Source organism: Prionailurus viverrinus, chromosome A2, assembly GCF_022837055.1.
Source record: "Prionailurus viverrinus isolate Anna chromosome A2, UM_Priviv_1.0, whole genome shotgun sequence".
NCBI classification, from domain to species: domain Eukaryota; kingdom Metazoa; phylum Chordata; class Mammalia; order Carnivora; family Felidae; genus Prionailurus; species Prionailurus viverrinus.
The window spans coordinates 16,136,214-16,163,111 of record NC_062562.1 but is presented as its reverse complement, the minus strand read 5'-3'; the positions used below and the strand labels follow the sequence as shown (position 1 = coordinate 16,163,111).

General features: G+C 43.0%; 1 protein-coding gene across 2 annotated transcripts in view; it reads right to left on the bottom strand.

Annotated features, from left to right (window-relative positions):
* The window catches only part of PTPN23 (protein tyrosine phosphatase non-receptor type 23), a 35,290-nt gene extending 10,108 nt beyond the window's left edge, over nt 1-25,182 (bottom strand). Inside the window, exons 1-2 of one of the 2 annotated variants that reach the window (XM_047839386.1) lie at nt 25,015-25,182; nt 16,600-16,674 (exon numbers count right to left, since the gene is read on the bottom strand). In XM_047839386.1, the coding sequence (XP_047695342.1) occupies nt 16,600-16,674; nt 25,015-25,098 (159 nt within the window). In that variant the 5' untranslated portion in view covers nt 25,099-25,182. The remainder of the gene's footprint in view (nt 1-16,599; nt 16,675-25,014) is intronic. The other variant, XM_047839395.1, reaches the window with a different exon arrangement.
* Between the last annotated feature and the right edge of the window lie 1,716 nt (nt 25,183-26,898).

Sequence of the window (26,898 nt, the reverse complement as noted above, 5' to 3'; positions counted from 1 at the left end):
CCGTCGTCCTCTCGGAGCAGGAATGTAAGCTCCCTTGTGGAGCAGCCTCCGGAGGGTGCAGAGCAAGGCGAAGGCTCACGGCCATGCTGGTAAGGTGTGACCGGTCCCTCAGGCCAGGGCGTCTGGAATCTAGTCACCACCCCCTCCCCATCAGAACCTCTGCTGTCATCAAATACCATGGGGACTTAACCTTTCCCTTCAGGCTGACGCCATTTTTCAAAGCGGGAGCCACATCTTAAGCAGCCACCTCTTTGAAACAACAAATCTGATGTGCTAGCTACACATTTTTTAAAATACTCGATAAAGCACATATAAAAAGGTTAAAATAGAGAAGATTTGTCTTTGTACTTCCTAACACCATCTTTGGGAGACAATGGAAGCAACCCTCCCTCCAAGCCACACAACTCCACTGGCACTTTTAATCCAGCCAAGAAACGCGGCCCTCCGTGTCCCACCTGCCATGTTCTCTGTCGCCTACACATGGAGGAGCCAAGCAGAACAGGAGTCAGAAAGGAAGCTCTGAAGCCGCAGCACTCCCACCACCCTCATGAGCCCCTCACCACGCCTGCCAGCTTTATGCCCTATAGTCACAGAACTGAGAATTTTGGAGTTACAACTGGAAGGTCTTCTTAGAGGACGACTCTTCCAGCCCCTGCTTTTCAGGTGAGGAAACTGGGGCCAGATCGCACAAAGAGGGTTGCCCATAGCTTCCCAACTTATATCCACCCTCCATTTGAACTACAAATCACAGAGTCATGGTAAAAGCTTAACTTCACTTATGCTGACTCTGCTTTGCATGTCTCTCTGCTTTGACACATTTTCTGTAATTCACTAGACCAGTGTTAAAAAATTGCTGTAATAATTTAGTTATTTAAAAAAATTTTTTTAACATGGAATTTATTGTCAAATTCATTTCCAACGTTTATTTATTTTTGGGACAGAGAGAGACAGAGCATGAACGGGGGAGGGACAGAGAGAGAGGGAGACACAGAATCGGAAACAGGCTCCAGGCTCTGAGCCATCAGCCCAGAGCCTGACGCGGGGCTCGAACTCCCGGACCGCGAGATCGTGACCTGGCTGAAGTCGGACGCTTAACCGACTGCGCCACCCAGGCGCCCCGTCAAATTCATTTCCATACAACATCCAGTGCTCATCCCAAAAGGTGCCCTCCTCAGTACCCCTCACCCACCCTCCCCTCCTAATTTAAACCCTTATTTTCACTTCATGTACTGCTGAACTTGGGAGGTTTTTTGGTCTGGATTATACACAAAAGTTTGTTTGCTGAAGAAACACGAATCCAGTCCAATTCTCACACTTTCTGGATAAAAAAAATCAAGTCCCGGCTAGAGGAAGTAGCTATCCTAGTCTCTGTCCTCCCAGGGCCTGGGAAGAGCCTTGGGTCCTGGGCCGGTGCTCTCCAGCCCACTGCTCTGTGCAGGCCGCCTGCCCCACACCTGAAAGAATGTGCCGCAGAAGAGGTTTTGGAGACCAGGAGGAGTGCTGCTCCCAGGGCGTGGCACGTGCACACAATGGTGGCAGTCCTGGGGGTTAAGATTCTCTCACTAGTTTGCAAACTGTCCAAGTAAAACCTTTTTAAAAAAATTTATGAGGAATATTCTGGGAAGTGGAAGAGCAGGAAGCAGCAGAAACCTGTGCCCACCAAGACAACAATGGCACTGGTGGAATCTGTCTGAGGTGACTATTTTGGAGCTCTGGAGTCTACTGAAGGCTTGTAGCTCACAGAGGAAGGCTTAGGTGGTAAATTTTGGTGAATTTTAGCTCTTGGCACAGTAGCAGCTACCCAGCCCCCAGCCCTGCAAGTGTTTCTGGAGCAGCCTGCACAGTCTGTGGGAGCCAGAGTAGGCAGCAAGGACTCTGTCCTCCAGATACGGGGGATCTGTGCTCTGATCACGGACTGCTGCTTCCGATCTCAGAGGAGCAAAGGGGAAGGTGGACAAACACCTCCCTCCACTGCTGCACCTTCCCTCAGGTGGAAGTGACTTCAAAGGGGATTTAAAGCTCCAGTGCTGGGGGACCTGGGTGGCTCAGTCAGTTGAGTGCCCAACTCTTGATTTTGGCTCAGGTCGTGATCTCACGGTCTGTGAGTCTGAGCCCCATGTCGGCTCTATGCTAGCAGTGCAGAGCCTGTTTGGGATTCTCTCTCTCCCTCTGCCCCTCCCCTGCTCACACTCTCTCTCAAAATAAACAAACATTTTTAATAAATAAAGCAACAGTACTTCTCCTTCCACTCACCCCTCCATTTGTCTTTTTTCCCTTCTGTGAGCCAGACTGACATGTGGGAGCCAGACTGACATTCAAAAGCAACCATATACACAGGGGAAATGAGAAAGTCACCAGGCACATCCAGGGAAAGGCACAGGCTTAGAAGACTTGAGAAGACCTTAAGTTCAGAAACCTCAGCTAATTCTTTTTCTTTTTTTCTTTTTGATATTTATTTTTGAGAGAGAGAGAGAGAGAGAGAGAGAGAGAGAGAGCGCACGCACGCAAACCAGGGTGGAGGGGGTGGGAGGAGGTTTGCAGACAGAGAGGGAGACACAGAATCTGAAGCAGGCTCCAGGATCTGAGCTGTCAGCACAGAGCCTAACGCAGAACCTGAACTCATGAACCATGAGGTCATGAGGTCATGAGCTGAAGGTGAATGCTTAAGTGACTGAGCCACCCAGGCACCCCTAAACCTCAGCTAATTCTTGACACACAGGCTACAACAACAACAAAAAAAACAAAAAGCCCAGCAAACCCCGAGGAAGGGAGAGATTCTGATTTCCAGAGTCACCGCATCATTAGATTCAAATGTCCAGTTTTCAACAAAAAAGCACAAGGCATACAAAAAAACAGCAAAGTGTGGCCCACTCAAATGGAAAAACAAAACAAAAAAACAGAAATTGTCCCTGAAGGGGCACCCGGATGGCTCAGTTGGTTGAGTGTCCAATTCTTGATTTCAACTCATGATCTCACTGCTTCATGAGTTTGAGCCCCCCATCGGGGCTCTGTACTGACAGCACGGAGCCTGCTTGAGATTCTCCCTCTTTCTCTGCCCCTCCCCTGCTTGCACTTTCTCAAAATACATTAACTTAAAAAACAAAAAAAAATTGCTCCTGAAGAAGACTTGGTGGTAGATGTACTAGACAAATACTTTAAAACAACTATCTTAAAGATGCTCAAAGAACTGGGGCACCTGGGTGGCTCAGCTGGTTAAGCATTCGACTTCAGCTCAGATCATGATTTCATGCTTTGTGAGTTTGGGCCCCACACTGAGCTCTGTGCTGAAAGCACACAGCCTGCTTCAGATCCTCTGTCTCCCTCTCTCTCTCTCTCTCTCTCTCTGTCCCTCTCCAGTTTGTGTGCTTACTCTCTCAAAAATAAACATTAATAAAAATAGAAATAAATTTTAAAAAGAAGATGCTCAAAGAACTAAAGGAAGATGTAGAGAAGGCCAAGAAAACAATGTAAGGAAAGACGCAAACATCAACAAAGAGAAAATGTAAAAAGAAACCAAAAAAAAAAAAAAAAAAAAATCTGAAGCTGAAAAGTATTATACACTGAAAAATTCACCACTAGACTGAAAAGCAGATTTGCACAGGCAGACAAAAGAATCAGTGGACTTGACAATAGGACAACTGAAATTACCAAGTCTAAGGAACAGAAAGAAAAAATACTGAATAAAAGTGAACACAGTCTAAGGGACCTGTGAAGACATCTTCAAGCAGACCAACAAAAGCACTGTAGAAATCCCAGAAAAAGAAGAAAGAAAGGGACAGAGAAAACATTTGAAGAAATAATGGCCTAAAACTCCTTAGGTGAAAGACATGAAACTTAAAAAAAAAGTAGGATGAACTCAAAAGACCCACACAAGACGCTGTAGTCAACTGTCAAAAGCCAAAGACACGGAGAATCTGGAAAGCAGCGAGAGAGAAGCGACTCATCACATACAGGGGATCCTCAAAGAGATTCTCAGATCTCTCGCCAGGAACTCTGGAGACCAGAGGCAGTAGATCCATACATTCAAAGAACTGAAAGAAAAACGCCTGCTAAGACGCCTGAGTGGCTCAGTCAGTTAAGCATCCAACTCGACCTCAGCTCAGGTCTTGATCTAAGTTCAAGCCCTGCACTGGGCTCCACACTGGACATGGAGCCCTACTTTAAAAAAAGAAAAAGAAAAAGAAAAAAACCCTGCAAACAAAAATCCTATATCCAGCAAAACTGTCCTTCAAAACTGAGGAGGCATTAGGACATTCCCAGATAAACAAAAGCTGAACAAATTCACTACCACCGGATCTACCCGGCAAGAACTGCTAAAACAAAAGGACACTTGAAAGTAACCTGAAGCCACATGAAGAAATAAAGATCACAGTAAATGTACATACGTGGGCAATTATAAAAGCTAAAATTATTTTAACAAAGATGTGACTCCACTTTTTGTTTTCTACATAAGAGACTAATATATTTCAAAAAAAGGAAAAAATTCAATTTATACACAGTAGTTGACCTCTTTAGTATATATAAACATAGCAATTGGGGCACCAGGGTGGCTTAGTCAGTTGAGCGTCTGACTTTATTTTGGCTCAGGTCATGATCCCAGGGTCATGGGATCAAGTAGCACATTTGGCTCCACACTGGCTGTGGGGCCTGAGTGAGATTCTCTTTCTCTCTGCACCCTCCTACTGGCACATGCTCATGTGCTCTCTCTCTAAAATAAAACAAGAAAAAACAAACAAACAAACAAACAATTATCCCTGCTTTGGGAGAAAGATACAATCTCCTACACTTTGAAATTGTAAGTAAAATTTTTATTTCAACTTTTTGTTATTCAGATAGGAAAAGTTGTTTTTAACTTCTTTGAAACAGAGTAGCGAGATATTTCACCTTTTGGACAAATTTCCTAAGAACAGTGTCACCTTCTACAAAAGTCAGTTAAGTTCCTCTATTTCAACATAATAAAGGCCATATGTGAAAAACTCTTAACTAACATCATATCAAACTGGTAAAAGCCTGAAAGCTCTTCCTCTATGACTAGGAATAAGACAGGCTTCCCACTTGTACAACTTCTATTTAACATCATACTGGATTGCCAGAGCAATCAGGCAAGAAAAAGAAATAACAGGCATCTAAATTAAAAAGGAGGAAGCAAAAATTATCTCTGTATACAGACATGATTTTATATATAGAAAGCCCTAAAGAGTTCATAAAAAGCCTGTTAGAAATAAATTCAGCAAAATTGCAGAATAAAAAAATCAGTACACAAAATTCATTTGTTTGTATATAATCACAATGGACGATTAGAAAATGAGAAATTAAAAAAAAAATTCCATTTACGATAGCATCAAAAAGAATTACACAGAAGTAAACTTAACCAAGAATGCAAAAGACTACAAAATTTTGCCAAAAACTTTAAAATTAAAGACATAAATAAATGGATAGATATCCATATTCATGTATTAACAAAATTTAATACTAAGGTGGCAAACCTCCCCCAAAATGATCTACTTTTTTGGATTTTTGATCTTTAGGGATTCAGTGAAATCCTTATCAGAATCCCAATGGTATTTTTTGCAGAAAGAGAAAAATCCATTCTAAAATTCATATGGAATCTCAAGGGACTCCAAAGAGCCAAAACAATCTTGAAAAAGAAGAACAAAGCTAAAGATTTCACAATTAATTTAAAAAAAATTTTTTTTTAATGTTTTATTACATTGTGTGTGCGGGCGCACCAGTGGGGGAGGGGCAAAGAGAAAGGGGGACAGAAGATCTGAAGTGGGCTTCCAGGCTGACAGCAGAGAGCCAGAGGCGGGGCTTGAACTCATAAACCATGACATCAGAACCTGAGCCAAAGTCGGACAATCAACCAACTGAGAGTCACCCCAGGGGGGCCCCTCACAACTGCTAATTTCAAAACTTATTACAAAGCTACAATAATTGAAACAATGTGATACTGGCATAAAGAGACATATACACCAATGAAAGAGAGGAAAGAACCCAGAAATAAACCCTTGCATATATGATGTTATGAGCTGAACTGTACTGCCCCCAATTGATATGTTGAAGTCCTACCCCCCTCATTATCTCAGAATGTGACTGTATTTAGAGATAAAGCCTTAAAAGAGGTAAAGTAAACTGAAATTATACAAATGGGCACTAGTCCAATAGGACTGTTGTCCTTATAGGAAGAGATTAGGACACAGACATGCACAGAAGGACAACTATGTGAAGATACAGCGAGAAAATGGCCATCCACAAGCTCAAGAGAGAGGCCTCAGAAGAAATCAACCCTATCAACACCTTGATCTCAGACTTCCAGCATCTAAAACTGTGAGAAACTAAATTTCTGTTATTTAAGCCACAGTCTGTGGTACTTTATTATGGCAGCCATAGTAAACTAATACATGGGGTCACATGATTTTTGACAAGGGTGCCAAGACCATTCAACGGGGGACAGCCTTTTGAGCAAACGGTGCTGGGAAAACTATAATCCACATGCAAAAGAATGAAGTTGGACCCTTACCTTATACCATTTACAAAAATAAACTCAAAATGGATCGAAGACCTAAATTTAAGAGCTGAAGCTATAAAACTCTTAGAAGAAACAAAGGAGAAGAAACAAAGGAAAGACATCTTTGTGACATTGGATCTGGCAATGATTTCTTGAGTAGAACTCCAAAAGCACAGGAAACAAAAGAAAAAACAGATAAACAGGACTACATCAAAATGTAAAACTTCTGACTATCAAAGGACACAATCAACAGTGAAAAGGCAACCCATGGAATAGGAGAAAATATTGGCAAGTCATGTATCTGATAAGGAGTTAATACCCAGAACATATAAAGAACTACAACATAACAACAGAAACTCTGTTCAAAAATGGGCAAAGGACCTGAATAGACATTTCTCCAAAGCAGATACACAATACATGAAAAGATACTAAACAACACTGATCATTAGGGAAATGCAAAATCAAAACTACAATGAGATACCATCTCACATTCCTCAAGATGACTACTATAAAAAAGATGGAAAATAATGCATTCTGGCAAGGATGTGGAGAAACTGGAACCCTTGTACACTGTTGGTGGAAATATAAAGGTGCAGCTGCCGTGGAAAACAGTATGGAGGTTCCTCTAAAAATTACAAATAGAATTACCATATGAACCAGCAATTCCATTTCTGGATATATACTCAAAGAATTGAAGGCAGGGGCTCAAACAGATATTTGTACATGAGCATTACACATACAACCCATTCACACCCACGGTGGCATTATTCACAATAGGCTAAAGGTGGAGGCAACCCATGTGTCCATCAATGGATAAATGAATAAACAAAATGTGGTATGTACATACAATGAAACATTACTCAGCCTGAAAAAAGGAAATTCTGAAACATACTAAAACACAGAGGAACCTTGAGGATATTTTGCCAAGTGAAATAAGCCAGTTATAAAAAGATTAATACTGGGGCGCCTGGGTGGCGCAGTCGGTTAAGCGTCCGACTTCAGCCAGGTCACGATCTCACGGTCCGGGAGTTCGAGCCCCGCGTCGGGCTCTGGGCTGATGGCTCGGAGCCTGGAGCCTGTTTCCGATTCTGTGTCTCCCTCTCTCTCTGCCCCTCCCCCGTTCATGCTCTGTCTCTCTCTGTCCCAAAAATAAATAAACGTTGGAAAGAAAAAATTTTAGAAAAAATAAAAAAATAAAAAAATAAAAAAAAATAAAAATAAAAATAAAAAAAAAGATTAATACTATGTAAGTCCACTTATGTCAAGTAGTAAAGTAGTCAAATTCACAGAGACAGAAAGTGGAACAGTAGTTACCAGGGTGTGGGAAGCAGAAATGGGGATTTGTTGTTTAATGGGTGCAAGGTGTCAGTTTTACAAGATGAAAAGAGTTCTGGTTGCATGATAATGTAAACGTACTTAACAACGCTATACACTTAAAAATGGTTACGATGCACACACAAAAAATGCTTAAGATGTGGGACTCATCAAAATAAAAAGCTTCTGCACAGCAAAGGAAACAATCAGCAAAAGTAAAAGGCACCTGACGGAATGGGAAAAGATATTTGCAAACAACATATGAACTAAAGGGTTAGTATCCAAAATCTGTAAAGAACTTATCAAACTCAACATCTAAGTAACAAATAATTCAGTGAAGAAATGGGCAAAACACATGAATAGACACTTCTCTAAAGAAGACATCCAGATGGCCAACTGACACATGAAAAGATGCTCAACATCACTCATCATCAGGGAAATACAAATCAAAACCACAATGAGATACCACCTCACGCGTATCAAAATGGCTAACATTAACAACTCAGGCAACAACAGATGTTGGCGAGGATGCAGAGAAAGAGGATCTCTTTTGCACTGTTGATGGGAATGCAAACTGGTGCAGCCACCCTGGAACATAGTATGGAAGTTCCTCAAAAAATTAAAAATAGAACTACCCTATGGCCCAGCAATTGCACTAGGTATTTATCCAACGGATACAGGTGTGCTGTTTTGAAAGGACACATGCACCCCCATGTTTACAGCAGCACTATCAACAATAGCCAAAGTATGGAAAGAGCCAAATGTCCATCAATGGATAAAGAAGATGTGGTGTATATATATACAATGGAGTATTACTTGACAATCAGAAAGAATGAAATCTTGCCATTCGCAACTACATGGATGGACTAGAGAGTATTACGCTAAATGAAATTAGTCAGAGAAAGACAAATATCATATGACTTCACTCATATGAGGACTTTATGATACAAAACAGATGAACATAAGGGAAGGGAAGCAAAAATAATATAAAAACAGGAAGGAGGACAAAAACATAAGACTCTTAAATATGGAGAACAAACAGAGGGTTGCTGGAGGGGTTGTGGGAGGGGGGATGGGCTAAATGGGTAAGAGGCATTAAAGAATCTGCTCCTGAAATCATATGCTAACTAACTTGGATGTAAATTTAAAAAATAAATAAAAGTAGTTTAAAGTTCAGTTAAAAAAAAAAGGCAGTTGAGTAAATCTGATTTAATATTTTAGATCTAAGAAAACATGGCAGGTTTAATCCCTAAGGATTGCAGATAGCTAGGTAAAATAATAATGATAGCTAATACTCACTGAGTGCTTACTGAATACCAGACACTGGACCGATACTGGATTATCTCACTTAATCCACACAATGATAAAATGAAGTAAGGATCATCGGGAAACCCATTTTTTGGACAAAGAAACTGAGGCTAAAGGAGTTCTGAGAAATTTCTGGAAAAGGAAAGTCTACACAGACAGGAAGCAGACTGGTGGCTGTCTGGACTGGGAATAGGAACAGGGAATGACCACAAATGGGCAAGAAGTTTCCTTTGGGGATATAACAAATGTTCTAAAATTAGACTGTGATAAAAGCTGCATAACTCCATAAATTTACTAAAATTCATTGAACTGTACACTTAAATTGAGTAAATCTTATGGTATACAAACGATACCTCAATAAAGCTGTAAAAAACAATGTTTAAGATGTTAAATTTTACATTACCTGTATTTTACCACAATGAAAAAAATGTTTTAATATTTTTTAAAAGTCAGGTAAGTTCCTTGCAATAAGGTTTCTAACAAATTACAAATAATATATTTTTATATATTATCTTCCTAATCATTTTATGCTCTGTTGTTAAGACGTGTTTCCCCCTGGGATTTTTGTTAGAAGTCTGAAGGTCTGAAGTCTGTACTGGCTTGACTGAGCTCGGGTCTCAGAGATGTACATACGTGCTGTAGAAATCATTAGCTGTTAGTATTTTCTGGTCTATCACCGGCCACATATCTAAGCAGTCATCCTTGCAATAAACCAATAGTACTCGTGACTTTTTAGTACACAAGTGACCTGTTAACTTTGGATGTATTTTCAATTAGACTACCAACATTTTTTTTTTTTTAATTTACATCCAAATTAGTTAGCATATAGTGCAACAATGATTTCAGGAGTAGATTCCTTAGTGCCCCTTCCCCATTTAGCCCATCTCCCCTCCCACAACCCCTCCAGTAACCCTCAGTTTGTTCTCCATATTTATGAGTCTCTTCTGTTTTGTCCCCCTCCCTGTTTTTATATTATTTTGGTTTCCCTTCCCTTATGTTCATCTGTTGTGTCCCTTAAAGTCCTCATGTGAGTAAAGTCATATGATTTTTGTCTTTCTCTAATTTCACTTAGCATAATACCCTCCAGTTCCATCCACGTAGTTGCAAATGGCAAGATTTCATTCTTTTTGATTGCCGAGTAATACTCCATTGTATATACATACCACATCTTCTTTATCCACTCATCCATCGATGGACATTTGGGCTCTTTCCATACTTTGGCTATTGTTGATAGTGCTGCTATAAACATGGGGGTGAAGGTGTCCCTTCGAAACAGCACACCTATATCCCTTGGATAAATGCCTCGTAGTACAATTGCTGGGTCACAGGGTGGTTCTATTTTTAGTTTTTGAGGAACCTCCATACTGTTTTCCAGAGTGGCTGCACCAGCTTGCATTCCCATAGACTACCAACATTCTCTATATCAGCTATTCAGAAATTAGTACTAGCAAGGACTGGTAAAACTTTAACCAAATTGAAAAATGTATGGATAGGATCTGCAATGGAGCGGCACCTGGCTGGCTCAGTCTGAGGAGAGTGCAATTCTCGATCTCAGGGTCTTGAGTCTGAGTACACATTGGATGTAAAGATTACTTACAAATATATAAATAAATAAACTTAAATTGCTCAGTTGCTTTTCTCTACACCAACTCTTAACAGGTGAAAAATATATATAATAGAAGGGGGAAGGACACTCAATAGCAACAACAACCAAAAAAAAATCTGGAAATAAACTCAACAAGACATGTGAAAAACCTACATGAAGGAAATTTTACTGAGAAGCCTGGGGAGGAAAAAAAAAAGATGTATACACACACACACACACACACACACACACACACACGTGTGTGTGTGTGTGTGTAATATATATGAATAAATGCAGAGAAGAGCAACCTCATAAAGATATTAATTCTATCTCATCAACCTGTAAGGTGTATGAGCTCACAAAATTCCCAACACTATTCTGCAGAACTTGACAAAAAGATTCTAAGTTCATTGAGAAATACTCATTTGAGAATAGCCTTGGAAAACTTGAAAAAGAAAAGTTATCACCAGGAATTAGTCTTAGCAGATAGAAAAACTACAATAGATACAATACTTAAAATACTGTGGACCTGTCACAGGCAGATACATGGTGGAAGAGAACAGGAAATTCTGAAAAGACCTAAAGTACATATAAGAATTCAGTATAAGAGTGTTTCCAACAAGTAGAGAACATATGGAGAAAAAGTTAAAGTACAAGCTTCCCCTTACCTATCATATACTTAAATATATGTCATATAAAGACTTAAGTAAAAATCAACCAGTACACGTACTAGCAGAACATATGTAACTGCTCACAATTTTACATGGGTGACAAAGCTTTTCTGGGTGCATAGCAAAGCCAGGTAAAAGGAAGGATGGGATGGACCTTACACATTTATATATAAAATCTGAAGTGTGCATTAAAAACATAATAAACAAAAACAATGAACTGAAAAAAACTTGTATCATAGAAGATAAAGGAGCAATATCATTAATGTGTGAATAAGTCTTATAAAGTAGTAAGAAGAAAGGTAAAGGCACACATCAGAGATATTGCAGGTTCAGATCCAGACCAAAACAATAGAGTGGGTCAAAATGAATTTTTTGGTTTCCCAGTGCATATAAAAGTTATGTTTATACTACACTGTAGTCTACTAAGTGTGCAGTAGCATTAGATCTTTAAAAAGTTCATACCTTAATTTAAAAGCACTTTATTGGGGCGCCTGGGTGGCTCAGTCAGTGAAGCATTCGACTTCAGCTCAGGTCACGATCTCACAGTTCGTGAGTTCAAGCCCCACATCGGGCTCTGTGCTGACAGCTCAGAGCCTGGAGCCTGCTTCAGATTCTGTGTCTCCCTCTCTCTCTGTCCCACCCCTGTTCATACTGTGTCTCACTCTGCCTCTCAAAAAATGAATAAATGTTAAAAAAAAAATTTTTTTTAAAGCACTTTATTGCTAAAATAATGCTAACCATCATCTAAGCTTTCAGTGAGTTGTAATCTTTTTGCTGGTGAATGGTCCTGCCTCCACACTGATGGCTGCTGACTTGATCAGGGTGGTGGTCACTGATGGCTGGGCGGCTGTGGCAATTTCTTAAACAAGACAACAATGAAGTTTGCCGCACTAACTGGTTCTTCCTTTCAAGAACGATTTCTCTGTAGCGTGTAATGCTACTCGAGAACATTTGACCCACAATAGGACTTCTTTCAAAACTGGAGTCAATCTTCTCAAGTCTCGCTGTTTTATCAACTAAGTGTACATGATACTCTAAATCCTTTGTTGTCATTTCAACAATCTTCACAGCATCTTCACCAGTATATTCCAGCTCAAGAAACTTTTCTTTGCTCATCCATTAGAAGCAACTCCTCATCCATTCAAGCTTGATCATGAGATCACAGCACTTCAGTCCCATCTTCAGGCTCCACTTCCAGTTCTCTTGCTGTTTTCACCACACCTGTGGTTACTTCCTCCACTAAAGTCTTGAACCCCTCAAAGTCATCTGTGAGGGCTGGAATCCATTTCTTCCAAACTCCCATGAATGTTGACATTTTGACTTCTTCCCATGAATCATGACTGTTCTTAATGGCATCTAGGATGGTGAACCCTTTCCAGAAGGTTTTCAATTTACTCCGCCCAGATCCATTAGAGGAATCACTATCTATGCAGCTATAGCCTTAGAAATATCTTTCTTAAAGGGGCGCCTGGGTGGCTCAGTCGGTTGAGTGTCCGACTTTGGCTCAGGTCATAAGCTCACAGTTGGTGGGTCTGAGCCCTGCATTGGGCTCTGTGCTGACAGCTCAGAGCCAGGAGCCTGCTTCAGCTTCTGTGTCTCTCTCTCTCTCTCTACCCCTCCCCTGCTCATGCTTGTCTCTTTCTCTCTCAAAAATAAAAAAAAAAGCATTTAAAAAATTAAAAAATAAAAACAGGAGGGGCACCTGGGTAGCTCAGTCAGTTAAGCATCCAACTTCAGCTCAGGTCATGATCTCACGGTTCATGGGTTTCAGCCCCACATCAGGCTCTATGCGGACAGCTCAGAGCCTGGAGCCTGCTTCGGATTCTGTGTCTCCCTCTCTCTCTGCCCTTCCCCTGCTCATGTTCTCTTTCAAAAATAAGAAAACACTTAAAAAAAATTAAAAAAAAAAAAAAAAAAGAAATGGATTTCTTAAAGAATAAGCTTGAAAGCCACAATTACTCCTTGATCCATGGGCTGCAGAACAGATGTTGTGTTAGCACGAATACAACATTTATCTTGTACATTTCCATCAGTGCTCTTAGGTGACCATGTGCATTGTCAATGAGCAGTAATATCTTGAAAGGAATCTTTTTTTTTTTTTTTTTTTTTTTGAGCAGTAGGTCTCAACAGGAGCCTTAAAATACAGTAAACTACATTGTAAATACATGTGCTGCCATCCAGGCTTTGTTGTTCCATTTATACAGCACGGGCAGAGTATGTTTAGCATAATTCTTAAAGGCCCTAGGATTTTCAGAATGGTAAATGAGCACTGGCTTCAACTTACAGTCACCAGCTGCATTAGCCTGTAACAAGAGAGTCAGCCTGTTCTTTGACGCTTTGAGGTCAGACATTGACTTCTCCTCTCTAGCTGTCAAAGTCCTAGATGGCATCTTCTTCCATCAGAAGGCTAAGTTTTGTCTCCATTGAAAATCCGTTGTTTAGTGTGGCTGCCTTCACGAATTATGTTAACCAAACTTTCTGGATCACTTGTTGCAGATGCTACATCAGCACTTGCTGCTTCACCTTATATTTTTATGTTAGGGACATGACTTCTTTCTTTAAACCTCATGAACCAGCCTGTGTTAGTTTCAAACTTTACTTCTTCACCTCTCTCAGCCTTCACAGAATTGAAGAGAGTAAGGACTTTGCTCTGGACTAGGCTTTGGCTGAAGGGAATGTTGTGGCTGGTTTGATCTTCTATCCAGACCACTCAAACTTTCTCCACATCAGCAATGGCTGATGTGGTTCTGTTATTAATCACGTGTTCACTGGAGGAGCACTTTTAATTTGCTTCAAGAACTTGTCTTTTCCATTCACCACTTGGCTACCTGGCTAACTGGAGCAAGGGGCCTACCTTTCAACTTTTCAGTCCATCTTGGCTTTCAACATGCCTTCCTCCCTAGGCTTAATCATTTCTAGCTTTTGATTTAAAATGAGAGACATGTGGCTCTTCCTTTCACTTGAAAACTTAGATGTTATTTTAAGGTTATTAATTGGCCTAATATCAATATTGTTGTGTCGCAAGGAACAGGGAGACCCAAGGAAAGAAAGACAGGGGAACAGCCAGTTAGTAGAGCAATAAGAACACACCCAGCATTTACTGATTAAGTTCAGTCTCATATGGAGTTTGTAGTACGCAAAACAATTACAATAGTAACATCAAAAATCACTGATCACAGATCAGTGGGGTGCCTGGCTGACTCAGTTGGTGGAGCACGGGACTCTTGGTCTTGGGGTGGTGGGTTCTAGCCCCCCATGTTGGGTTATCGAGATTCTTAAAAACAAAATCTTAAAAAAAAACACAATAAAGCAAAGCACAATGCAAGGCATGCCTAGGGGCGCCTGGGTGGCTCAGTTGGTTGGGCTTCCAATTCTTGGTTTCGGCTCAGATCGTGATCTCTTGGTTTGTGGGTTCAAGCCCTGCATCCGGCTCTGCACTGTCAATGCATAGCCTGCTTGGGATTCTGTCTCTCTCACTCTCTCTCTGTCCCTCCCCCATTCTCACTCTGTGTCTCTCTCAAAATAAATACATAAGCGTTTTTAAAAAAAAGTCTTAAAGAGAAAATAAAACAAGGTATGCCTATATAGAATAGAAAAATAGGGGCACCTGGATGGCTCAGTAGGTTAAGTGGCCGACTTCAGCTCAGGTCATGATCTCACACTTCATGAGTTTGAGCCCCATGTCAGGCTCTGTGCTGACAGCTCAGAGCCTGGAGCTTGCTTTGGATTCTGTGTCTCCCTCTCTCTCTGCCCCTCCCCTGCTCGCACACTCTCTCCCTCTCTCAAAAATAAATAAATATTAAAAAATTTTTTTAATTAAAAAAAAATAGAAAAATGGCAAAGGACATTGACAATTTCTAAAAGAAGGTATACAACAAACACACTGACAACTGTGAAACCTTACTATTAATGAAATAACTGAAAATTAAAATTAAATACCCTTTTCAACTACCAGACCGCCAGAACTGAAAAGTAACAGCAGGAGTAGGCATGTATATCATCAGAGTTAGGGGTGCACATGAAAACAAGTACATCCCATCTGCCCACTAATTCCTACAGAAACAATCCCATATGTGCCCAAGAATGCAGACAGGCATTATATTCACAATGCCGAAAACTGAAATAACCTAATGTTCTCTGAGACAAGACTAATTAAATTCTAGTGCAATGTGATGATTACAGGACGTTAAAAATACTACTGTTCTACTTTCATCAATACAGAAACAAATCTACAATACATGAAGTGAAAAAAGCAGACTACATAAGCAGTTTGGGTGGTGTATGATCCTACTGTGGTTTTATACAGTATACACAGTTGACACTTAAAACAGTGAGGGGGGTACTGGGTAGGGGCACTGACTCCCATGCAGTCAAAAATCCACTATAATTTCTGACTTTCCAAAAACTTAACTACTAATAGCCTACTGTTGACCAGAGCCTCACTGATAATAGTCAATTAACACACATTTTGTACGTTATATGTATTATACACTGTACTCTTACAATGAAACTAGAGAAAAGGAAGTGTTAAAGAAATCACAAGGAAGGGGCATCTGGGTGACTTAGTTCGTTGAGTATTGGACTCTTGGTTTCAGCTCAGGTCATGATCTCACAGTTCGGGAGTTCAAACCCCAAGCCAGGCTCTGAGCTGACAGCATGGAGACTGCTTGTGATCCCTTCTCTCCCTTACTCTCTGCCAGTCCCTTGCACGCAAGCATGCGCTCTCTCAAAATAAATAAACTTTAAAAAAATCATAAGGAAAATACATTTATAGTACTGTACTATAAAAAAAATGCACATAAGTGGACCCACACAGTTCAAACCCATGTTGTTAAAAGGTCAATCATATCATATATGTATATATATATATATATATATATATATACACACGCACATATACATATTCATATAATTTAACATATATATTTATATAATTATATATAGTATATAAACATACATACACATTTAAATATAAGTATATAAATTATATATAAATATGTATAAGTTATAAAATATATATGCAAAACTTTCTGAGAAAGATTTTTAAGCTTATCTTTTACTTTTTACATTTTCAAACTTTTCTATCATTAATTTTGCTGCTTTTACAGAGGAAAAAATACTAAATTAGAAGAAGAACACAGTTCCAGGTGGTTTCTTTACCTCCCTATCAAACCAATCCTGTTCATATGTGCATAAAAATACTATCCTCCTACCTGTCTGAGCAACTCCAGTTTCTTCAGTTCCTCATTATAGGCTTCTGGGTTCTCCCCATAATTCTTCAGGACAAACTAGAGAGAGACACATAGAGACACACACACATAGAGAGAGAGAGAGAGAGAGAGAGAGAGAGAGAGAGAGAGAGAGAAAGAGAGAGAGAGATGTAAGCCAGGAATACAAAACACTCCCCGGCTCCCACTCCTTCCCAGAGTCCTTGGAAGTCACAAGTCAGGGCTCAGGATTGGGTCCAGACCCACAAGCATGAGCTTACCTCCTGGTCCACCGGGAACTCTACCTCAGTAACAGGGCAGCACTAAAAGCTGACCATGAGAGCCTCCACCTTTGAGCAAAATGGAAAGACTGGATGACCCTGTGTGAACACCCTGGCTGGTCTTTGTCATGCTACTGCCCTCTTTGTAAAGTCCAGGACTCTGGCAGGTCAGGAATTGGGGAACTTAGCTGGCTGAAATAGGATCCTACTGAGCATCCCAAAACAGGCCACAAATTCAAGCCTCCTTCAAGGACTGGACCCTGCTGTGTTCTGAGATCACAACCATAATCCCAACCCAACAACCAACACAGACAAGAGATACCAAGTAAGAGTGGGAGTGCAAAGGCTTCTTCACCAGCCAGCCCTTCTCACTAGGAAAAAGCACCACAGAATAAAGGATTTACTTGAGGACAGGCCCACAGGTGTGTGATGGGAATGATTCAGACAGGAGACGGGAAAGTCACTGCCCGCATCAGAGAGGGGACTGGCATGCCTGCCCACAACAGCACTCTTCACCTCAGGAGCTGACCCTCTAGGACAATGAGCACACTCATCGGTCTGGAGGCAGAGCCTGGGCCAAAAGACCCCTTGTTTACCTAAGATCGACAGGCTAAGGCAGCTGAACTACTGCCATTGCAGTTCCTGCTGCCCGAGTTAGCAATCTGGGTGGGGGGAGGGGGGCAGATGCATCCATTCCACAAACACTGAGCACTGATGCCCACCTTACAGGTTCCCTGAGGTTCAAAGACTGAAAAGAGGTGGCCTCTCTGTCCAGCAGCACACTCGCACGATGTCTGTGGCCCACTCACCTGTTGTGAGGTCCCTTCCCAGGACCTATGCCTCATGGCTAGGGAATTGGCCACATGGAAACCTGGAAGGCTGTGGAACAGCTCCTATCTGCCCTGGCAGGGAAAGGGAGAGGTGGGACAGACAGAAGGGAGGCTACTGCTGAATTTGTTTCAGCATCACCCAGTCACGTTCCCAAAACCTCTGACCCTGACCACTCTTCTGTTGGCTTTACCTCCTGAAAGTCCCATGTGCCCATGAGCTCTCCTTTCTATCCTCTTGCAACCCCTTCAAAGCTATCGCTTACTTAGAGGCCAGAATGATCTTTCTAGCACAACTCCAATGTCACTCCTAACTTCAGAGCCTTCTGAAACACACACGCACCTGGGGAAAAAAATAAACCAAAATATGCTTTTCTTAGGATAGTGAGATTATGAGAAATGAGTTGCAATCTAAAGAGAAAAATTGTAATCTAAAAAGAATGTGCAACAGTAGCTCCCCAAAGCCTCCAAGTCCAAATCTAATCTCCTAGGCACAGAGTTCAGGGCTCTTCACAACCTGCTCCCAACAGCCTTCAAAGACTGTCCTCTAGCATGTTCCAGGGACACCCAGCCAACAGTCCTATGGAATTGCTCTCAGGTCTCAATACCTGTCCCCATGTTGTCACCTCTTCTCTATTAAGACTCAGATGAAATGTCACTTCCTTGAACTTCAGCTGCTGCTCTCTCTACATTCCAAACATGCCTGCACCAGACTGTGCCTTGGGGCAGGGTCATGCCAGTGACACCCCTCCAATCCACACCAAACAATGAGTGCGTCAGGAACAGCAGGGCCCTCATTAGTATGTGTTAGATCCTCAGCAAATGGCTGCCTTTACAGGAAATGCAGAGGAGGGATGAACAAATTGAAAATACTAAAAGGAGACACTCCGAAAAATTCAGAAGATGGGACATTCTGCCCAACAGGGCCTTCTGTAAGTCCTTTGACAATATGATAAAAGCCATGAAAGAAATCTTCCTAGAAATACTCAACTATGCACAAACGCAAAAATGTGCAAACAATGTTAGGAGTTCGCAGACACTCTTAAGCCCGTTTATGGGCTCCTGGTTTGCAATCCTCGCTTGGATCTAGCCAAACCTCTTCTTCTCAACCAGCCCTCCAAACACCATAAATATAGAGTGTGGCCTGGGCTGTAAGGTAGAACTTGACTAAAATGGGAATGTATTCCTTGATTAATTCCCTTTTGGTAAGAGGTTTTAGAGTAACAGTACACACAGCCTGGAGGCCCCATGGGATAGAGGGATACTGGAGTCTTAGAAACAAGGCTTCTCCTGGCGTCGCTAAAAACACCTGTCCTTGCTGTTCACACATGGTGAAGGAGAGAGAAAGGCTGCCCCAACCCCAGCAAACTGTCCCTAAGAGGTCACCTTCTACCTGTCTCATTCCTCCTCTAAGATCAGCAGCAGCAAAAACTGACTGAGCTCCTGCCACAGACCAGGCTCTGTGGTGAGCACCTAAAAAGTTCCTCAAACCCTGTAACAACCCAAAGCAGTAGATACTATTATCATCACCATTTTACAGATGAGGAAATGAACAAACTGAGGCAAAGAGGTCAGGGCATCTGCCGAGTTCACAGCACTAATAACTGATAGAACAGTAACTAAAACCCAAACATTTGGGTTTCAGAGCCCAGGTTCTTAATCGCACATTAGACCAATTCATTCCCTCTATTTTTAATACAGTTCTCATAAATAATTCTGGGGAAAGAGTTAGAGAAAATGAATCTCTAGCCACATAGTGAATCTCATAGCCACAACAGAGCAGCCAGGTTATTTTTTAAACTCTGATGGAGTCCTCTTTGACTGCAGATCACTCCCCCACCAAAGAGAGGAAAAAGGCTGGCTGAAGGTTCTAGAGTAAAAAACAGAGACCATCTTGCAGTCTGTGTTCTACAGAGCTCAGAACAAAGTCTGGTCAGGATGTGAAGCTCCCGACAATCTGAGACCTAGCAGCAGGTCTAGCAGCAGGTCACTGCCACCATAGAAGGCAATGACAGGACCCCAATGCACCCACACAACCAACAGGTAGTTAGGGTCAACAGGACCCAGAGAACCTCCAGAGCCCGGCCGGACTTTGAAGAAGTTGGGGATCCTTTTCTGAGGAAACAATAAGACCTATGGACATGTCTATGTTAATTGAGAGCATGTCTAAGGATCAGAGCCACTGCGGGGGGGTGGGGGGGGGGTGGAGAAGAGAGGAAGGAGTTACAAGTGCAAACAATAAGAATACAAAGGCCATTTCCAGAGAAAAATCAATATAGTATGCCAAGACCTCTCATAGGGACCCACATGCATTAATTCTTGTTCTCACAGGCTTAAGAGGTATATTATTTCCATGTTATAGGTGAGAAAAATGAGGACCAGATTAGTTATATAATCATTTGTAGCAGCTGAAGGTCACCTAGCAATTAAGTGGAAGGGATGGGACCTAAACCAAGGTCGGTCTGATTCCAATGTCTAGGCTATTTCCATGATACTACTCGGCTCTTTTACTGAGCAACAAATGGCACAGAATTTTGTAGGCAGATAAGATCACATTCATCACGGATGAGAAACATTCATCCTAGGTCCTGCCATTCTTTTGCAGATTGGAAAAATGGAAACTAGAGATCAGCAATGGCTGTGCTAGAACTCCAAGCCAGGTTTCCTGACTCCTGACCCAAGGATATTCCTTTTGTGTCACTTTCTCTTGTATTAATTAGCATGTTCTCATTCTTCTGTGCATGCTTCCCACCCCCCCACCCCACCCCCAGATGCTGGCGGTGTTTAGCTTTTGCTCTTAATTTGATAGAACATCTTGGAATTTCACGGAACTAATTAAAGCAATAATCCAAGAAGAAAAGAGAATAAAAGGCATCACAGGTGTAAACATTACCTTCGTTCACTGTACATATATTTCTCTTTTCTCCACTTGCAGGATTTACTCAAATATGGGGAAATGGGGGATTCCTTGGGCTGGTCCATGGAAATACACACAAAACTAAGTCCCACATATAGGATTATTAATAAATACAATACGATATATGTTTTGCTACTGAATTTCACATGAGATTAATTTTATTCAGAGAAAGGAGTTGGATTGCCCCTTGGTGTCAGCAAACCTAAAACCAAATAACAAGCCGACAGTACTGAGGATGAGAACAGAGTTTCATCCTCGCCTAGTCTAACCTCTGTCTCTACACTCAAGGAATCTCTCCCACATCTCTTCTAAACAACACCAGCAAGGACAACTCAAGTTACATCTCCTGGCAGGTGCCAGAACTAGACTAGGTCATTCATCCAACACTTATGAAGCATTCTCCACACATAAGTATTTATTACTTCCCGAGGAAAGGAAAGAATCTCAAGTGAAATGGATACAGGCTTTTGGTGTAGGAGATTAAAATCAGAGAAGAATGAACTGAACAGTGCACGTCATCTGTTCCTGGAGCCATTCTGCTGTAAAACACAGTGGGCAGACAGGCTCGGTAACTCCAGATCTGTGATAAGAGAAAAGACAGGTCATCACCACAGGTAATTGGCAATGTCCCATGCTCCTCACTGTTGAGAAGGCAGGGCCCCCTTTTAGGCCTCTGGCCATTTGATTTCCTTTTCTATGTAGCAAGTGTTTCAAAGGAGTCAACTATCCCATGAGAAATCGCAGCGGGGAGGATTCCACAAACCTGAAAAGGAGGCTTTACCTACACGTGAATAAGATCAACAGTAAGAAGAGGTAATAAGAGTGTGCATTGTGGTGCAGGTCAACTGAGTGTTAACAGCGGTAGGCCTGGTCTGAATTTAGGAGTGTGGTACAACAGCCAGGCAGCTAAAGGGGCCCTGAGGAGGTATGGTTCAACCTGAGTGATGAACAGGAAGAAAGGAATTCCAGTAAGGACCAGAGCAAGAACAATGACCAGATGTGGAAGGAAAAGAGACTGAAAGTTCCTATAGGAGAGGCCTGGGGGAATGAATTAGAGAAGGAGGCTGAAGCCAAGTGGTGGCAGGCCTTGAATAGTAGGCAGATTCTCTGGAGGAACCTGGTGGAAAAGTGGAGATGCAGAAATCAATCCAGCTAAGGGTGGGGAAGAGAGAGGCCAAGAAGTCACTGAGTTGGCAGGGTGGCTACTACATGATACATCTGCCCTTGAGGATAGATAACCATGTGGACCCTAGAAGGTAAGCTCCATGAAGGCAGGAATTTTTATCATAACATATAGCCCTGAATTCCCAGGGCTGGCACATATAGTCACTCAATAACTATTTGTTCAATGAATGAATCAGAGATGGATGTTAACACCTAAGTCCAAGTAAGCTTGACTTAAGCTCTAATGCAGTTGATTAAAGGCAGGTATTTGAGACAAGAGGAAACAACTTCAAACACCAACACCTGTCACCAAAATCACTCAGTGATGAAAAGTATCGGTCAGCCTTCATCAGTTGCCAATGAGTCAGCACTCTGGGCTCCAAAGCACAGGAAACAAAGTGAAAAGACAGCAGCATTTTCCCACTAAAAAATTATGTGGGTCCAGGTATCCCAACCTAAAGCTTGGCACTGCAGCTCAAAACCAACTTGCTGTTCTCTTGGCTCTTATTTCACATTATTCCATAATTGAAGGCATGTCCATCAGGAGCGAAAACTAATACTAACCACTATGAAAGGTCTTTTCAACAGCCCAGGCCTCACAAAGAAACAAGCCCTTTAGCTATCTAGAAAATTCCTATTCATCTTTCAAAACCCACCAAGCCTTCTCTGATGGCCCCTCCTTAGGCTGGTACTTCTGTATAGTGCACATACACTTCCACTAATATTACCATTTAATTGTAAGTTTCCTCTACTAAACTGAATTCTTTAAAAAAGAAAGAAAAAAAGAAAGAACAGTCTCTTATTCATCTGTATTTCCAAGGCTCAGCATAGTGCTCAACAGGTTGACCTCAACAGAACCATTTTTACCTTAGTATTCTACATTAAATTCTACCTCTCAGCTCCAAGTCATTGGTGAAGGTTCCCACAGCTGAGAGAAAGGGTAGAAGAAGACAAGGGTACGAGTGGCAGAGGCAGAGCAGGGGCTCTAGGGCTGAGGGGAGGAGTCCAGGTCAGGAAGAGTTCCCAGGCTGCAGTGGCTTCTGCAGTCTTCTCTGCAGGAAGAGATCCAGGGTACTCCGAGGGAGCTGGCCCTTCTCGAGCCCAGCCTACCCACAGGCTGCTATTCCTTTTCAGTGGGTTCACGCAATACAAGCCCCAATCTTAACCTATCAAATAAACTGGTGGTATCTTCCCCAATCCCAAAGAGGAAACAAAAAGAGGTGATGTCTGCAAAACGAAGTTTCTTCTGCATCTGATACCACCTCAGGCTAAATGGTAATGAGCAACTACTCCAGCAAAGTCATTACTCACATAAAACCTTGTTGGTTAGGCAAGGGTGATCAGAATATCAAAGGATAAGTTAAAAACAAAACGTCTCCTAGGATTTTCTGGGCTAGGATTTTATCCACTGGATTTCCATAAATGTGTGGTCACCATGTCTAAATTCCCTTTCGACTGTCATTCAATCATTTGAGAAATGTTTTCCTGAATGCCAACTACGTAGAGGGGGCCCTGCTAGGCTACGAGCAGCATGCAGATGCCTCCCAGGTCACTTAGAATTGAATAGAGGAATTAAAACATAGCACACATACTAACACCAGGAAAAGAATGGAAAGAGGGATTCAGAGAAGGGAAAGATTAATCCAGATGAACGGATTCAAGAAGCCTTTTGGAAGAGACAGAACTTAAACTGGACCTTGAAAGATGGACAGAATATACAGACATTAAAGAAGGATCCCATTCCCATCCCACAAGGCAAAGATGAGAGTTCTTCTGGGTGGGAGAAAATCCACAACCAAAGGCAGAGAAGAGCAAATATACAGAGAATGTTAAGGGAACAGCAAATGGCTGAATGTGAACAGAATCTGTAACAAATACATAGATCAAGCACACACTGGACCCTCAAAAAATACTGAAAGAACTGGGGTTGGTCAGGCAGACCTCTAAATGGGTTGGGACTGAACTAGAAAACAAAGGAGTTTTGTTGTTTTAGAAAAAGTCATCTAATTGTGCTTGTATGAAAGAGCAGATAGAAGACCAAAGTCTGAGGAAAAGGTAACAAAACTCTTAACTTTTAGATTAATCTAATTTCCTGTCTTTACAAATGAGGAAACAGACACCCAAAGAGATTTAATGACAGAATCAAAGGAATACAAATTGTGAGTGTCTGAACTAAGGCAGGGGCAGTATAAAGAGGAGGGAGACAGTTTACTGGGGTAACTACTTCCAAACCTACTGTCTTTCTTCTATCCCTCTTCTTCAGCACCCTGCTGGGTGGTGCACTGCCTAGATTACCTGGGACTTACTTTGGTAGCTGCTCTACTGAAAACCCAAGGATGCCAACCTGCAACAACCTGGCTCCTTTTCTCTTCTGCTCTGACCCACTGCAGCTAGGTGGCCCTCCCCACGGGAGATGTCTCAGAGGGCACCCGATGCTCATTCAACACACCTGGCCCCTCTCTGTACCAGCCCCACCTGATCTCGCCACAGAGGTCTCTTCCTCCATCACCACCAAACCTGCCTGTCTTCCCCGTCCAACTGACGGTTCAACACAACGACTGCAAATGTTTCTTCAGGAGCTACAACTGGTATCCCCTTCGGGCAGTTAAGAAAAGCAATAACCCTCCCCCAAAATGACAAGGACCTGTATCTTTCGGCCCAAGGGGGCTCCTGAATATGGTTCTTATTCTCAAGAGACCGGAGAGAATCGCACTAAGTGTCAGAGAGACCCCAAACGCAGAGGTCAGGCATTCCTCTGGTTCCCATCTTGAAACACACATGCTGAGCCATCACCGGCGTCCATCCCAATCCGCTCCTGGACTGATAGCGCACGGAGGGCACAGTTCAAACTAGACGGCCAGGGCCGCCCACCGCTCCCCCGCGGGGCGGTCCCGGCGTGGAGGAGGGGCGGAGCAGAACTAGGTCCGGAGCGTCACACCGAGGAAGTCTGGTGCCTCGGTGGGAACCGTGGATGGCCCGGGGCAGAAGTAGGGAAGCGGGTTTTAAAAAGGCTGCGGATGCTGGCCCCGAGCGGGCGAGGAGGGGAGAGGAATGTCTGCGGAGGGCCGGGGGGGGAAGGAACCAGGCTGAGAAAAGCCAGGGGAAGGCCCCTCCTGGCCTCATCCGACCCTGCGACCAGGGCCTAGGGAGATGATGGACGCGCAGGGGGCGTCACGCGCTGGCAGACGGAGCTACGCCGGAGAGGTAGGAGGGTGGGAGGGGATGCACTTACCTTCTTCACCGCCGGCTGGAAGAGGAAGTCACCGGCCTCCTTCAGGTCCAGCCAGATCATGGGCATGCGGGGCACAGCCTCCATGGCGGCTTGAGCCCGTCGGCCCCCCGGCCGCTCCCCCAGCTGCCCCAGCTGCTGCCTCAGCCTCGCGCCCCGCCCCTCCACGCCGGAAGTCACTCGTCACGCGGGGCCGAAAATTGCACGCGGGGCCTGTTGGGAAATGCAGTCCTCCCCCGCGCAGCCTTCAGCGCTAAGCGCAGCTGCCGTTGCGCATGCTCACTCCTCCGCGGGGAGGGCGTGGAAAGCGAATCTCCAGCCCCCTTCGAAAGGGTGTCTGGGAATGATAGTCTTCCTCCATTAGCTGCGGAGCCGGGGCAGGGTGGTTTTCTCCTCCCTAGCCAGGACCTGGGGTCCTGGCCTTGGCCTTGGCGCTCCTGTGTCGGAGCAAGTGCATTGGAGCCCATAAGCTTATAGTCCCAAGTAGAGTCGGGGACATAGAAGACAGGGGCAGGCGTTCTATAAAGATAACGTGGCAAGGGGAGCCTGGCTGGCTCAGATGGTGGAGACTGCCACTCTTGATCTCTGCGTTGTAAGTTCGAGCCCCAGGTAGGACGCAGAGATAACTTAAAAATAAAATCTTATGGGTGCCTGGGTGGCTTAGTCGGTTAAGCGACCAACCTTTGATTTCGGCTCAAGTCATGATCTCAACAGTTTGTGACATCAAGCCCCACTTGGGGCTCTGCGCAGGGAGTTAGTGTTTAATGGGCATAGTTTCAGTATGGGATGATGAAATAGTTCTAGAGATGGATGGTGGTAATAGTTGCAAAACAATGTGAATGCACTTAATGCCAAATTGTACGATTAAAATACAAACTTTATGTTAGGTATATTCTACTACAATAAAAATTTTTTGAAAAGAAAATGCAGGACCTTGCAATTATTTTTTTAAGGGAAGGGAAAAATTGACCAGTACCTTAAAAGAGCTTATTTCTGGAAGACCATCTTGAGGTCGCCTGGCCAAGGTGAAGGCATTGAAGATAATGCCCATGCCCTGAAAAATCCCAACCATGAGGAAGAGGAGAAAGTTGCCCCAACACAATTTATAGTAAATGAAATGCAGGAACATAAAGTAGCCCATCTTGGGGTCCTCTGATGGTGTGGTAGTGGCCAGCCATAAGGGAATCATTAGACCTGGACACAGCAGCTGGGACCAGAGGAGGCTGTGGCGGTGGGAGACAGCATAGCATCGCTGAGCAAGGAAAGAAGCAAGATAGGACATGGGACTATGAAGCAGGCAGCTATAGGAAGCAATTTGGCCACAGGACAGACAGTTTAGGCCCCAAACACGAGACAGCAAAGGGTCAGGATTAAGCAGTTGGAAGTCAGTATGGACTGGAACAGTCAGAAAGGGACAGGACAGGTTGGGAGTAGGAAGCCTCCTCCTAAGACAGGGAGGACCTAGAGAGGCAGGCATTCCAGGTGGGTGGAACTGCAGCTACAAAAGAGATCTCTGACTAGGCTCCAGAATTCAAAGGAGCCAGGCAGATGGGTCCCTACCTAATCAGTTTCCTAGAGCAGCCACCTTTGGCCCTACTGTCCTTCCTTCCCCTAGCTTCACTCTCCTCTTTTCTTTTTTTCAACTTTTTTTTTTTAATCTTTATTTTTGAGAGAGACAGAGCATGAGTGGGGGAGGGGAGAGAGAGAGAGAGAGAGAGAGAGAGAGAGAGAGAGAGAGAGAGAGAGAATGAATCTGAAGTAGGGTCCAGGCTCTGAGCTGCCAGCACAAAGCCTGACACAGGGCTCGAACTCATGAACTGCGAGATCATGACCTGAGCTGAAGTCAGATGCTTAACTGACTGAGCCACCCAGGTGCCCCTCACTCTC